General features: G+C 43.2%; 1 protein-coding gene across 1 annotated transcript in view; it reads left to right on the top strand.

The window, feature by feature from the left end:
• The window catches only part of mef2d (myocyte enhancer factor 2d), a 95273-nt gene that overhangs the window by 56422 nt on the left and 23851 nt on the right, over positions 1-15000 (top strand). Inside the window, exons 5-7 of the mRNA XM_078286998.1 lie at positions 663-797; positions 7502-7739; positions 10471-10527. Of these exons, the coding sequence (XP_078143124.1) occupies positions 663-797; positions 7502-7739; positions 10471-10527 (430 nt within the window). The remainder of the gene's footprint in view (positions 1-662; positions 798-7501; positions 7740-10470; positions 10528-15000) is intronic.

The following is a 15000-nucleotide window of genomic DNA, read 5'->3' as shown; positions in this document are numbered from 1 at the left end:
GTTGATTAGCCGGCGTGCGGGGAGGTGCGATGCCGCCGTGCGTCTCCTCAACGTACAAGCCAGGTCTCGACATAGTCGCTCGCCCCAAAAATAGCACAAGGGAGAGTTAACATCACGTCTTGTGTGGCTCGGCGACACTCGGCTTCTCCCGGGCCACATCCTTTCACTGAGTGTTTTTTACAAAAGCTTTTTCCATTCGGTGTTGCAGTCAATAGGTTACTTCACCCTTTTAGTCCCTGATTTCCTGAGAGCACCTGCTGGGTGAGCTAGTGCAGGTTCTGTGGGCTCGGATGTTGTGAACATTCACCTTACAAATCAATGGAGCACTCTCTGAGGTTGAGAGTCCATTTTTTCTGCAAGGCTCTTTTTCTCCTCCTCTAATAAGCTGCTAAAATAGTTCTCAAGGCCAGGTGTTGGTATGTCATCATTAGGGGCAAATTGTTATATCTGTATTGTACTGCATCATTTTTAAACAGTGAACAATGAAGGTGTCAGCGGGTGTGGTACGAGCAAGTAAAGGTGGTCACTGATGTTTGAGAGAATGGTTTCACTAAATATGTCAAAAAAAAAAATGACTCGTTTCCCAAAATGTGCCTAACAAAAATGTAAATGTAAACGTGCCTCCTCCTTCTCCTCCTCTACCCCCTCTCTAACCGCTTCAGACGTTGCGAAAGAAAGGCTTTAACGGCTGCAACAGCCCCGAGCCCGACGGCGACGACTCCATCGACCAAAGCCCGCTAAACGAAGACAAGTACCGCAAGACCGAGGACCTGGACATCCTCTTCAAACGCTACGGCGTGAGTACCGTCACACTTTTATCACCTTATCTAACCTTTCTCTCCTTCTCTCTCTCTATCTCTCACACTCTCTCTCTCTTTCTCTCTCTCTCTCTCTCTCTCTCTCTCTGTCTTCTGCCTGTCTCTCTCTCCCTCCCTCCCTCTTTGCCCTCTCTCCTTCTGGTTGGGGAACGAAGGCTCTGAACAAGAAAGAGCACCGGGACTCTGAGAGCCCAGACCCGGAGGAGCCCTTCTCCCTCACGCCCCGCACTGAGGAGAAATACAAAAAAATTGACGAGGAGTTTGATAAAATGATGCAGAACTATAGGCTGTCAGTGAGTACTGCCCCCCCCCCTTCCTGTGTACCCCCCGTTTCCCCCCCCCATGTTCCTGCTGCTGACCGGACAACCTGAGGTTTCCGGCTGCTGACGGCGGCCTGACTACTCACTGAGCACTCGCCTTCACCATTCCCCACCTCTTACCTCCTCCGCTTCACCTCTTACCAACTACTCCCCAAATCGCTACCCACAACCCCCCTCTGACTGTGTGTGCCTGGGCAAGGAAGGCAGGGCGAAGAGGTTGATCGACTGGAGGGCGTTTACTTGTTAAGTCGCTTCATTTTAAAACACTGTAAAACCCTCGTTGGGGTGTCAAAGATTTGTGTGAATAAGAAATCTTTAGGAAAAAAAGCAATATAATACCCACTTTGCTGAGATTGTGAATCTGAAGTAACCCTAATCACAGTAATCAAGAGAATTATGGCTTTTATACAACTGTTACTGCATGTGTACTGGCTTAAAAGTTCAAATTAGTGTACTTACATGAGAATAAACAACAGGGGAAAGCAAGAAAGACTGCAAAAAAAGCTCCCTGGTTTTCACAAAAGTTGGCATAGCAACCAACATAGCATGGGGAGTCGTGCTTTATGGAAATTATCAACACGTTCGGAGCGTGCCTTTGAGCAATCAGACCGCTTGGCTGAAACTGCCCATTGTGAAATACTTTGCAGACTGGCTATCAGTTGTGCAGTTAGCGGGGTCGTTTCGGTCCGAGCGCGGTCCCTAATTCTCGCAGCGGTGAGTCTATTCCTGACATTAGCCAGGTAACGCTGTGGAAGCCGACATGCGATTGTTAACCGGCCATCAATCGTGCCGTTAGCGAGGCCGTTTTGGTCGGAGCGTAGTGAATGTGCTCCTGACATTATCCAGGTCTGCCTTCTGACTGGCACGCCGCCAAGCCCCTTTTACCACTCCTCTCCTGTGCCAATTTCTCAGTGATTCATTTTTTCCTCCGTGCTCAATAATGCCATTAATGTCACTTTAATGAGTAGCGCTCAATTTACAGCCCCGCTTCCTGCCTCCCTGCTCCTCTGATTGGTCACTTGGGATGGGACACAGTCACGTTGAGCCGCTACACACGTGTGCTAGACGACGGTCATTCCCGAAATCGCTTATGTGGTGCTATACCTTATAAAATACCGCGTACACATAGTGTTTCACAAAGACTGTAAAAATATGTTATTATGAAAGACTAACATTATTAGCGTGAGACGGCAGCCACTCTCCTACATCAAAGCAACCCTTCCGGAGAAAAGGCGCTGCCTCTCAATTGAATCAATTCGGTGAATATCGCTTATCCTGAGTTTGACCTGAGCCTTATCAGCCCCACTGTGCGGTGTGTGTGGCGAGCTGAAATAGCTCTTAAAAGCTTTCCTGAGAAGAAAGCCGCGGCAGAAGAAGAATAGAATTCAATCTACCACCCCTGGAGAGCCGCAGCTCTTGGCACCAGTCGATTGGACGCTCGCCTAACGCTGCTAGCAGTTAGTACCCCCCCCACACACACACACACACACACACACACACACACACACACACACTCCCCATCCCCCCAGTCCCTCAGCCAGCCAGCCAGCCAGCCAGGCTTGCCCAGCACACCTTTCACAGGACGCTAGCAAACAGAAGCATACAGCACCACTACCCCCCCCCCCCTCCCCCAAACAGCATTATAATCCCCAGCATGACAGCTAGGGGCCGGGATATACAAGCTTAATCCCACTTGTACTAAAATATCTCCTGAGGTAGGGAGCGTGGCTACAGAGGATGGGCAGGACACTTGGCAAGGCGAGCCCGAGCTAGTGGATCTGCTCTCGTTACAGCGGCGGTGAGGTAGTCTGGAGCGAGGGTGCTTGTCGCCCGAGGGCCCGGGGTTTGATCCTGGACTGGCTATGAAACTCTGGGTAGGGAAAGTGAATAAGAAATGGTCTCCCCCCCCCCCCCCCCCTCCCCCTTAACAGCTACTGTCATGGAGGCCTTGAGCGAGGAGGAACTTGAACTTCCAGTTTCTCCTGTAGAATTTCACAGTGGGTGAAAAAGGATCAATACATGCTAGGGCTGCACATTTAATCATGTATGATCGTGTATTGTGATTTTTGGCTTTCACGATTAATAATCATTGAATAACGAGCAATATTGAAACATTTCTTGTCACTCAAAATGCCGCCTGTCACTGAAAAATAAGATGAAGAAGTAAAAAGTTCAACAAAAAATAATAATTTTGTTCTTCAAATCTTCAGGACTGATAATTTTGATTAAAGATGATTGATTAAAGATGATGTGTAGGAAAAATAACTTATGGAACAGAAGGAATTTGTTTTTTTATTCTTAAACACTATCTTGTTAATCTTATCTTGTGTAATTCACAACATGTGGACAGCATTGAAAAGATCAGCATTCTTCTCTTCATACCTTGCTTGCTTTCTGGAGCTGCGTATTTTGTCTACAACAGCAATCATTTGAATCAGACTTAAATCCTCAGTAGTATGACTAAAAGTAACCTAAAGCAGAGTGGGTGGTTCATACGCTCACTGTGTTTTTGTTCTTCATTCAAACAGTAGGAAAGCAGCAAGGGAGACAGAGTAGGAGAGATACAGGAGAGAAAACTCTGCCGAGATTCAGCAACTAAAACTAATTTAATGGTCAAGTGCTCTAAAGGTCACCCCGACGCTTTTTCAGCATTGCCTCTGTGTTCAGATCCACAGCTGCTAACAAATAGGATGAGACATTCCTAAAGTTGAAAAAGGAAAAAAAAAAAAACTTTCAAAGGCTTCCAGGACAAGAGGGAGAGAAGAGAAACTAGGCCATGAGTTTAATTCATTCTGATATACCCTTGCATCTAGGAAACACACCCATGTTGAGAGAGCTCCGCCGAGGGAAAATAGGTTAGCTTTTTCTCCCCTCTTTTTGTTCTCCTCACGGAGAAGAGGCCTTGAGCTGCCTCAAACGAGCCCTGGCTTTGCCTCAGGAAAAGCTCCTAGTCAATTATTTACCTAACTCGCTTCTTTTTAAGGTTCTCCTCCTTGGTGTGAAATCGGCAGAATGACTGGCAGCGCGCAATTAACCTTCCTGTCTGCTATCAGGAGCATCTGTGTTAAATGGAGTTTGAGCGGGTCACTGTAAATTCACATGTAATTTGCGAAAAGACACGGGTTATTGCTCACCGGAGCACAGTGCAGAATAGGATAAGGACAAATTTAAATGCATATTCATAGAAAAGTGTTTAGCGGTTTAGCAGTTACGTCACCGATCTCCTAGCAACCATGGCTGGCTCCATCATGGAGGTCCAGTGGAGAAGTGGTTGGGCACAAGTAATGTCTAAATTACAACCGGGCAATAAAAAGAGCTGGAAAAGACATGCGGTGTGGGTGTAGATCCACTCAGCAACATTATACCTTAAAGTGAATAGTCTGATAAGGTTTAAATATTTCCAAATTTAGGCCACTGTTACATACTAATGTATTGACTTTAGCTGTAGTTTCTCCTCCAAAATCATCTGAGCTCTACTTGAGAAGAGTTGGTTTTTGATTTTGTTAGCTAGCTGACTAGCCAGCAGGAAAATTTAGCAAGTCAACTCATATAAATATTAACATGCAACTACTTGCCACTGCTAACGCTAGCTGCTACTAGATGCATTAGCTAGTGTGCTAATCAGATGTGTTAACAACAAGACAGTGATGGTTAGCTGACCAGATACTATGGTTAGCTAGCTAACAAGCTGACATTATCTAAACACAAAATCAATCAGATGGATCAGTGATGAAATGATCAGTTCCCAGTCAAAAACAGCGCAGAAATTAGCTACTGTTGCCCAAAAGTTGAGGACCTCTGGCTTTGTGGTTAGAAAGACCTGTTAACAAAAGGTTACAGGTGACACCAAACCCTTCCCGCTCGCACGTTGAAAGCTGCTCCGGTTAAGAGCGTCAGCTAAATACCTAAAATGTAAAAAGTGGTAGGCTACAGTAAAACACATCCGCCCCCTGGCCCTGTGAGGACAGTGCCTTTCCAGTGCTGTATGCTCCATGTTTACACACCTCCGTCCCTTTGCACTAACCCTCACCAATCCATCCATCCCTCCATCCATCCATCCTCCCCCCCCTATACCTCTAATCTCTGCTTGGCCAGTGTGCAGTGGTGCAGTGCTGTTAGCTGCTATCTTCACCTGCCCTGGTCACCACTTACATCTCTCTCTTTGTACTCTTCTACCTCAATTTTCTATCTCAGGCACACACACACACAAAAAAAAAAGTTAGAAAAGTTGGGATTTATTTGACTAAAAGTTGCGAGGGAGCAATGAAGGACAGACTATCTTCCTCACCAGTTGGACCTCTCTCTTTCTCTTTCTCCTTGAACCAAAATAAGCCATGAAATATTACCAAAAAGGAGGATGCAACGATGAGCGGAACAGTCACACTTAATGCCTCCCTCTTCTTCTCTGTCCCTGTCACCTTTCCTTTTCTCTCTTTTCCCGCCTCTCTCTCTCCATCCCTCCCGCCCGCCCCCCCCCCCAAAAAAACAAAAGTTATGAAACATCATAGAGGGAAAGAGGCAGAGATCAAGGGCAGAAAGAAAGGTGCCCTAGTCCTCCTCTGCGCTAAACTGGGTCCCAGGCAGTAGAGTACAGTGTAGTACAGTGCAGCGCTGGCCCATATTCTATATATAGAAGTCCTTCTTTCTGATTGAGTCGGAACAGGGTGAAATGGGTCAGAGGCGGGCAGACCGCCGGACAGCCCAGGGTCCTTGCTCTTGATTTCCCAGGACCCGGGGATGTCTGGTCATTTACTACGGGAGGTCAACGCCTGTGAGAAGCTACCCCACTTTGAGAAAACTTTTCCTTTTTTGTATGCGTTAGATGCAGAGGTGGGGACTCGAGTCACATGACTTGGAAGTCGATTGCTTCAGACTTGACGTGATGCATGAAGAGAAGACTTGAGACTCGACTTGACTTGGGTTCTGGTGACTTGGGACTTGACTCTGACTTGTACTTTGATGACTTGAAAAGGTTTCTAAAGTCTTGACTTGAGATCTTGTGTTTGTGTAAATGACTTAGATTGAAAGTGATGAGATTTGTTCCAGCAGACGACTGAATTTAAATTCTGTTTTCTGAATTTGTATGGAATGATTGAATTTATTGAAGTTGAAACTGATTATAGAAATCAAACTCATGATGCGCTTACCAAGTTTTTATCCTATTAAAACCATATTGCATTGAAAAGTCCTAGATATTTAGTTTTCTTTAAGATATTAAATTGATACTGGACTCTTGATTTGTTCTGACTTGACTTGCTGTTCTACATTTAGACTTGAGACTTGACATTAATGACATGGACTTGACTTGGTAATCTACCTTTAGACTTGGGACTTGACTTGAGACTTGTTCTTCAAGACTTGAGACTGACTTGGACTCGAGCGAAGTTGACTTGGTCACACCTCTGGTTAGATGCGTTAGATCTTGCGGTAGCGTCAGATGTTGAGCTGCTTTTTTTCAGGCAAACTCCTGCATCAATATTCAAGATGGAGAACGATCTCAGAGACTCTTACATGCAGCAAACAAAGTTAAGATGTAGGATTTTTCTTTTCCATATTTTCTTCTTTCTCCTAACTTTCCCTGTGATGAGCACATGTCAGTCGGGGCGGTGGGATGTAGCTGTAATGTGAAGTGCACAGTATGAAATATCACCAGTAACCAGATGCAATAACCTGCTGCTGTGATGGAGGTTTAACCCGGCATGGGAGGTGAAAGGCGACACAGCTTTTTGGCCTTTCCACCAAGTCACCTTGCATGCTAATACTGAGCAAGCGTGTGTGTGTGTGTGTGAGAGAGATTTGGTGTGAGTGTGTGTGTGTGTGTGTTTGACTGTATTTGAAGAGTTTAGTTTTAGTTTAGTTTATTAAGTTTATTTGTCAGGGACCATGTGCAAAAGAGAACATTGATCTCAGAAAAGAGAAAAGATGCTTTGCACCAGAGTATAGCTATTGTAGAGTTAATTTCCAAAACGCTATATATTTAGGAAAAAATACCTTTACCTTAAGTTCAGTATATAGAAGTCTTTACAGTAGGATCCAGTTTGTAATAGTGTTGTTAAATTGCCATTAATGTTTAAATGTTGTGCTGTCAATCAGTTAGTAAGAGCAAGTGTCACAAATAATTGAAATTGAATAATTTTCAAATCTGATTTTGGAATGAAACTCTTCTTTTGGCGACTGATTGCGTTGGTGTGTGTGTGTGTGTGTGTGTGTGTGATTGTGTGTGTTTCACTAGCAGGCTTGCTTGGGTGAAAATCCATTTGTTTGCACGGCTGCAGATCACTAACTAAACACTTGTCCATGTCCGTGTGTATGGGGCATGTCGCCATCTCTAAGCCCCGCCTTCTTCCTGTCTCCCTCCACCAGTCTGCCGTCCCACAGCCCACCTTCTCCATGCCAGTCACGGTGCCGGTGTCCAATCAGAACGCGGCGGCAGCGGCGGCGGCGGCCCTCCAGTTCAGTAACAACCCCGGCGGCGCCCTGGTTACCACCACCTCCTTCGTCACCTCCACCCTCGCAGACCCCCGCCTCCTGTCGCCACAGCAACCGGCCCTGCAGAGGAACACCGTGTCGCCAGGGTTACCGCAGCGGCCGGCCAGCGCAGGTAAGACACAGGGGGGTGAAACACAGCTGGATGGCTTTGATTAAGAATGTGTGTGTGTGTGTGTGTGTGTGTGTGTGTGTTGTTTTAAGTAACCATAATAGAAATAGAAGAAACAGAACAGAGAAGAGCAGATTCTGTACAGTCCCATGACGTTTTGTGGCGATGATTTAAAGACTTCAAGTAAATAAATAATCTGTGACATTTCCATATAAATAAATGTCCAATCTCTATCGCTGATTGATATAACACAATAGTGTCAAGTGGGTCTTTCCAAGGAAAAATCCTCAGCGCACAGGAAGTGATGCATTTTACGTTTCTGGCAGCAGCAACAGTGGTTTGTTTGTAATAAACAGAAGAAGAAGAACTGGGTAGTTAGCATGAGCAGCGATAGCCACCATGGCTGAACAGACAGAGAGAAGAGCGCCACCTACAGAAACTCAAATTTCACCAACAGAAAATCCAAGCTCCGCCCACACTGTTTGATTGACAGGTGATCTCTGGGAAGTGCAGTGCAGAAACACCACAGCAGTGAGGCTGAGCAACAAAGATGTCACCATATTTACAAAAAATAAAAACCAGGATCTCGCAGATTACCACAGTAATTATTTGAATGTGATGTCAGTTGATCAGCTGCGTTCATCTCTTCTATGGAGAATACAGCAACGTTAAGCTACTAGCTAACTAGCCTTTAGCCTTTTATATATTTAGCATATACATACATACATACATAGAAACTAGGGTTGGGGTCAATACATGAATGAACTCATCACTTCCAATTACTGAGGAATTGGAATTGGAATTTCAGGAAGTTGAATTTAATTCAATGAAATTCTGTGAAATTCCATGTTTTTTTGTTTTTTCTTACCACATATCTGAGATTACACATAGTGTTATATATTGCCAATACTGAAAATCATAAAATGTTAAAGGAACCTTTCAGCTGGTTTTTGATGCAGAACATGTAATTGCAATTCATACGTTATGATTGAATGTATTTGATTTCTTGAACTGTCTTTTATTTAATTCATAATGTTTGTTTTATAATGATTGAGACAAACTCTCTTAGAAATGGAATTTAATGGAACTCAGTTCTGTTTTCTGTCATTTCAGTTCACATTCTGTTTCCTTAGAGCTGGCTGACAATCACATTCCAACTTCCAATTCCAACTCCACCCTGATAGAAGCACTACTTACATAACATCGTGCTTTATTATAAAATCCGAGAATGTGTTTTCTTATGATCATATTTCGCCATGGCAACTGCACTGCGATTTAATTTTCTGATTCAACAAGTCAGGGATTTGAGCAGAGATTTGAGTCTCTGAAGTGAAGTGTGTGTTGATTTTCCCTCAGACAGGCAGTTCGGTTCTAACTGCCGGTCTGGATGAAATAAGCGTCTACTCTATATGCCGCTGGTGACAGAGATTCATCATTTGCTTGACCCAGGCAGACACTCCTGTAAGCTTCTGCTGCCTCCTGTGTGGCAAACCAATCCTCCACCCTCTGACTAAAAGGATTTGTGCCCCATTTCTGCGTCTCAGACAAGGTTACTTATCAAGCTTTGTTCCGACCAGCATAATCTCATTGTAAGTCAGAATTAGGTGATGTAACGCACAACAAATGCATTACAGCGTCTTTCATAACATGCCGTTCTCCGAGGCAGGAGGGTTTTACATTGCGGTAATGGAACCCCGAACCCTGGCAGGGCGACTGCGGCGCTCAGCCCATTACAGATAGACATCCGGCATAAGAAGAGGTGCACTGGGTTCATCGTGTATCAGTTTATTTGTGTTCTTTTCCATGCCTTCGTGCAGCAAGGTATATTTTCAAGTCGCCCCTCATGACCCCAAGTTTCTGCATTTCTGAAGTTTCCTTGAGCCAAACACTGAATCTCTCTACCAGAGGAGGAAAAAATGAGTTTCATTCTAACAAACCCTTATAAAAAAGTATGAATTCAAAGCGCTTTTTGGACACGTTTCATATGGTTTTCATATGTTTTCCCATTTCCCACATGAAGATGACACTTTGCACGTGTGGTGTCTCTTTGCATGTGAAATTAAGTTTTCACATGTGAAAAAAATAGTCACATGTAATGGCAGGTGAAAAAAAAAAAAGTTCACACGTGGAAAAAACTTCTCACTTCTCACCTTTGAATTGAAATGTTCACATCTGAAGTAAGAACTGTCGTGTGATGTCGGAATACAACGTGATAAAAAATTGTTGCACATACAGAATATGTGGGTTTTCGCATGTGACTTTTTGTAAGGAATAAACAAACAAAAACATGACACACTGACGAAATGATTGCTAACATGAAACTATAACTATAGAGGCGTATACAGTAGAATAATAAGTTATTAACTATCTTTTGAGCAATGAACGTCAAGTCGCAATTTCCTTTTGATCTAAAATGGGTGAGAAGATTTTTGTTCCAACATCATATCCCTGCCACTGACAAAACGGTGAAGCCGGCTCTTTGAAAATAACTGATAGTGCAAAATTAAAACCGATTATGGTACTTTATAAAGTGAAGTGTCCTTGGTTGACAAAATGATAGCTCTTCTAAACCGCGGTTGACAGAATGATAGCACTTTTTTTTTAATGACATACTTGACGTGATGGTATTTTTCTAAATTGGATATTTAGCGTTTTGGAATAGCACTTTTCGGATAAATCGTTTTGGCATGAGATGACGTGTTATTTTTGTCTTCATCGCTGTGTTTCTCCCCAGGTGCTCTTTTAGGAGGAGATCTGGGGAACTCCAACGGAGCGTGCCCGAGTCCAGTGGGTAAGTCAACCCTTCGTCCTCTTTGTTGCTCTGACTTTTTCACAACAAAGTTTGTGCTGTTACACACACACACACACACACACACACACACACACACATAGCAGTACGTCGTCCACTGGCTGTGACAAAAGGACGTCGGTTCTTGTTAGTTTCTGCTCTCCGTGGTTCAGCTGGACTTTTAAAGGGGAAAGATTTAGTGTCTGGCTTACAGACAGAGCGACGCACAACACTTAGTGTGTGTGGCAACAGGCTCGTCACGTGCACACTCACACACACACACACACACACCCACCCACACACCTGTTGGCTGGCGACAGCTGAGGGTCACAGTACAAGCCGCTTGTAAACAGTCCAAAGAACAGAACGGGTTTCAGGTTGTGGGAGACGGAGACAGAGGAGAGATTTTGAAAAAGAGGGATGGAAAGTGACAGAAAATAACACCGGCGCTCCTGCGAAGCCCCCCAGCTGGTACCGGTGATACCAGTACGAAGTGTAATATCTGAAAATTCGATACTACTACCGACTCGCGTGGGTGTTCGTCTTTGTCGAGTCCTTAAGCGGAAATAGTTGAATATTTCATTCCTGGCACTAGTTTTGTCAACAAGTTTAGATTGACTGAGATTCAGTTCAAGACTGTTTGACTCAAATTTTAATGTTGAATTGACTCGATTCAATCTTTGTCTTGATGACTTCAGTTCCTATACTACTTCAGTACCAGTGTAAAACATTGAATCCAATACTGAATTTTATGAATGTTTTAATACTTTCGCCAAATAGTTAGAAGAATAAGAAGAAGCATTGGAACAGCATCTCTCTCTTTAACTATAATCCCTGTTAATATCAACATTTAATGTACACACACTGTTTCGTTTTGTATGTAACCCACTGTGGGCACGTATCACTTTTAAGTCAAAAAAAAAAAAAAGGAACAAATTTGAGCGGGTAAAGGTGCGGTAAGAGAAATCAATACATTTATATTACAGTAAATTCCCCGCACTGTATTAGAGGAATACGCCAATGCCAAGTATTGATATTGATATTGATATCGGCGTCTCAGTGCTATTAATGAAAGAGCTTATAACGACGTCTTATCAAATGATGTTCGTAAAAATCAGCCTTGAAAGAGTCTGAACAGCTGAAAACAGAAAACACTTCCACACTGTCCTGAACTGGATCCCAGTCCAGGAAACAGGTCGGCAGAACTGGAGCCAAATATGGAACTATTTCACTTATAGATAGACACCCATCAGAGTCAGGAGTGGAATAAAATGTTTAGATATTAGATATTAAACTCAGTATTGGTATGAAAGTCTAAACTCTGATGTCGTGACAACAACACCCTCAGCCGTTCCTTCTTCCCCGTCTCCTCCCCCCCTCCTCTCGTTCTCCCCCCTCCCCTCCTTCATCCTGTCTCTCTCAGCTGTTCCCCCTCGTCTTCTCTCCGGACTAATCTACCCCCCCCCCCCCCCCCCCCTCTCCCCTCCCCCACTCCTCGTCCAACTGTCCCTTGTCTTGGCACAGGACTCTCCTCAAAGGTGACTTTGACACTGGCCAGAGCTTTCCCCTTAAATCCCATTAGCCAGCACAGACACTGCCAGCCAGGCCGGAGTAATACATATTGTGGGAAGGTTTTGTTTTTTTTCTACCTATATTCACTTGATAATGGCTTTGTGTTAGGGTGAGGTGCGGTAAGAGAAATCAATACATTTATATTACAATAACTTCCCCGCACTGTATTAGAGGAATACGCCAATGCCAAGTATTGATATTGATATTGATATTAGAGTCTCAATGCTGTTAATGAAAGAGCTTATAAATCAGATGATGTTCATAAAAATCAGCTTTGAAAGAGTGTGGAAAAGTCATTTATTTCATCTAGTAATTGATTTAATGGCTTTTTACTAATTAACCCCCCAAGGGTTTGCTAGAGGTATAATAATAATCTTAATAATAATAATAATAATAATAATAATATAATACATTTAATTTACATAGCACTTATTAAAACGCAGTTACAAAGTGCTTTACAAAAAAGAGAGAAAAATAAGTAAATAAATAGATTAAAAAAAGACATAAGAATAAAACGGAATTACAGAAAAGCATCCAGGTAATAAAAAGGAAATTAAAAAAATAAAAAACGAGTTGAAGTAACAGTAAGACAGTAAAAGTGTGTTTTTAAACACTCTGAACAGAGGAAAACAGAGTAGTAAAGCGTATTATATCACATGATCAAATCACCTTTCTGTAGGATTGTTACAGTCCAAGTATAAAGTAAAGGCATTGCAGTGAAGCTTTGTGATAATGTCTTTTAGGGAGTTCCCTGGAAATTCCCAGCTTTTTTAAATTGGTTTATCTTGTAGCCTAGCATCCAGCCCACATGCTCTGAGAAACATCCAGGACGGGTCGCAGACTGGACTTGGACCCAAACACAATCCACAGACATTTCTTTCATATTCTGTGGTGCTTTTGGCTGAAAATATTTTGGGTAAATCTGTGAGATCTGCAGTTTAAATGTTTTCTGCATCTACAGTGTCACTGTTTAATAACCTAAACGCTTAGTTTAGTGCATGTGATGTTTTGGCAAAGTAAAAGTTTCATTCTTAATTTGCTATATATCCATTTTGGAAATATTTTGCCAGCTGAAATTCATCAGTCAGTATTTCAAAAACTTTTGTAAGCAAAACTCTAACATGACTCATAACTTACAAAGTGTTGAATCAGGTATTTTTTCAGTATTTATTACCTTTCATAATGTTTTGACCAGTTAACATAGCTAGCTAACAAAGCGCTAATTAAGTAGCATTAATCACCAATAAACAGGAAAGACTCCATAAAATGACTTCAGAGCTCATTATTGACCCCAGCAATGGATCAACCGTTCCTCCAGCTTCATTTCTGAGACGTTTTATTCCTGTCGTCGTTCAAATAAAAGTTGTAGAGAACTGGGAAGCTTTGAATGACTGGAATCAACCTCCTTCTTTTTGCACTTGCCAGATTTTGTTCATGAAACAAAATCACATCAGTGGCAAGACAAGGAAGTGAAGAAATCTGATGACTGAAAAGTTCTGACAGCCAACTTTTGTCAAGATTAGGATTATTTTTGGAATTTCTGCTTAATTGGACAGTTACAGTATAGACAGACAGGGGAGATGGTAGAGAGAGGGGAGTGGCATGTGACAGAGGTCCCAGGCCAGATTCAGACCCGGGACATTGTGTTTATGCGGCATGCGCCCCAGGCCGACCGAGCCACCAGGACGGTGCTATTTTCTATTTTTTCTATGAAATCGCACCATTATAAGCAAAGCCTTCCTGGGGCCAGCTGCATAAAGATAGACCTAGTCTTAGACTTAAATGTAAAAATCTTAAATCTCACTTATATTTGCCTGTTCCTGGTACTTCCTGATTGTTGTAGATCTCTAATAGGTTGTTTCTGTCTCTGAAGACTCGCTCTCTTCTTCAGGCTTTCAGATTTGCCATATTGTATGAAACAGCTTCAGTATTTAAACTTCCCACTGTGACACTTTTAGGCCGACTCGTTGCCATAACAACAAAGTTCTTAACTCAAGATTAGCCAGGGGGGAAGGAGGCTAACTTTCCTCCCCAAGGTCCCCATGGGGTCCTTGAAATCCTTGAAAGTTTGTGAATTTGAGAAAAAAAAAAACAAGGCCTTGTAAGTTTTTGAAAATAGACATAAATAGACATGGGTCATTGAAAGTGCTTGAATTTATATATTTTGTGCAAGAATAGAAATTGAAGTTCTTTTGATATTTTTTTTATTTAACGTTAGTAAATAGGCTACGTTCCGCTGTCTGCATGTGTGTCTCCCGCCGGCTGTGCGTCCTCGTTTCACGCGCCGCCTGCCTTGAGAAAGTGAGTGTTGTAACGGTAATTAACCTTGATCCGTGTCTCAAACTATGCCGTGTTTGGGTCCTTGAATTTGAGGGAATTGGGCCTGGAAAGTCCTTGAAAAGTCTTTGAATTTGATGTTTAAGAAGGTGTGGGAACCCTGCCTCCCTCAAAATAAGTCTGTCGTAATATTTAACATGTAGCATGCAGTCTTAATTAGCCTGGTGGTCCAACCTTAAACTAGCTTCATGCAGCTGGCCCCGGTCGGTTCTTCTTCTTCTGCCTCTCCACCATGTTGACGTTCTAAAACAAACCAATGGACAGAAAACTATCCCTCAATAGCTCCACTGAGCTCCTGTTGTCCAAACCGTGGTCACCACTTCTTCATGGGTCCAAACATGAAACCTCCCAGTCCCAACAGGCAGATCTGTGACCCAACGCAGCTGGCTGCTTCCCTCTCTCTCTCTCTCTCTCTCTCTCTCTCTCACTTTTCTCCTCTCCTTCTTTCTCCTCTCCTCTCTCTCTTTCCTCCTCTCCTCCTTTCTCCTCTCCTCTCTCTCTTTCCTCCTCTCCTCCTTTCTCCTCTCCTCTCTCTCTTTCCTCCTCTCCTCCTTTCTCCTCTCCTCT

This window comes from Centroberyx gerrardi, chromosome 12 (genome assembly GCF_048128805.1).
Source record: "Centroberyx gerrardi isolate f3 chromosome 12, fCenGer3.hap1.cur.20231027, whole genome shotgun sequence".
Classification (NCBI taxonomy): domain Eukaryota; kingdom Metazoa; phylum Chordata; class Actinopteri; order Beryciformes; family Berycidae; genus Centroberyx; species Centroberyx gerrardi.
The sequence above is the reverse complement of the archived record's forward strand: the minus strand, read 5'-3'. Positions and strand labels throughout refer to the sequence as shown.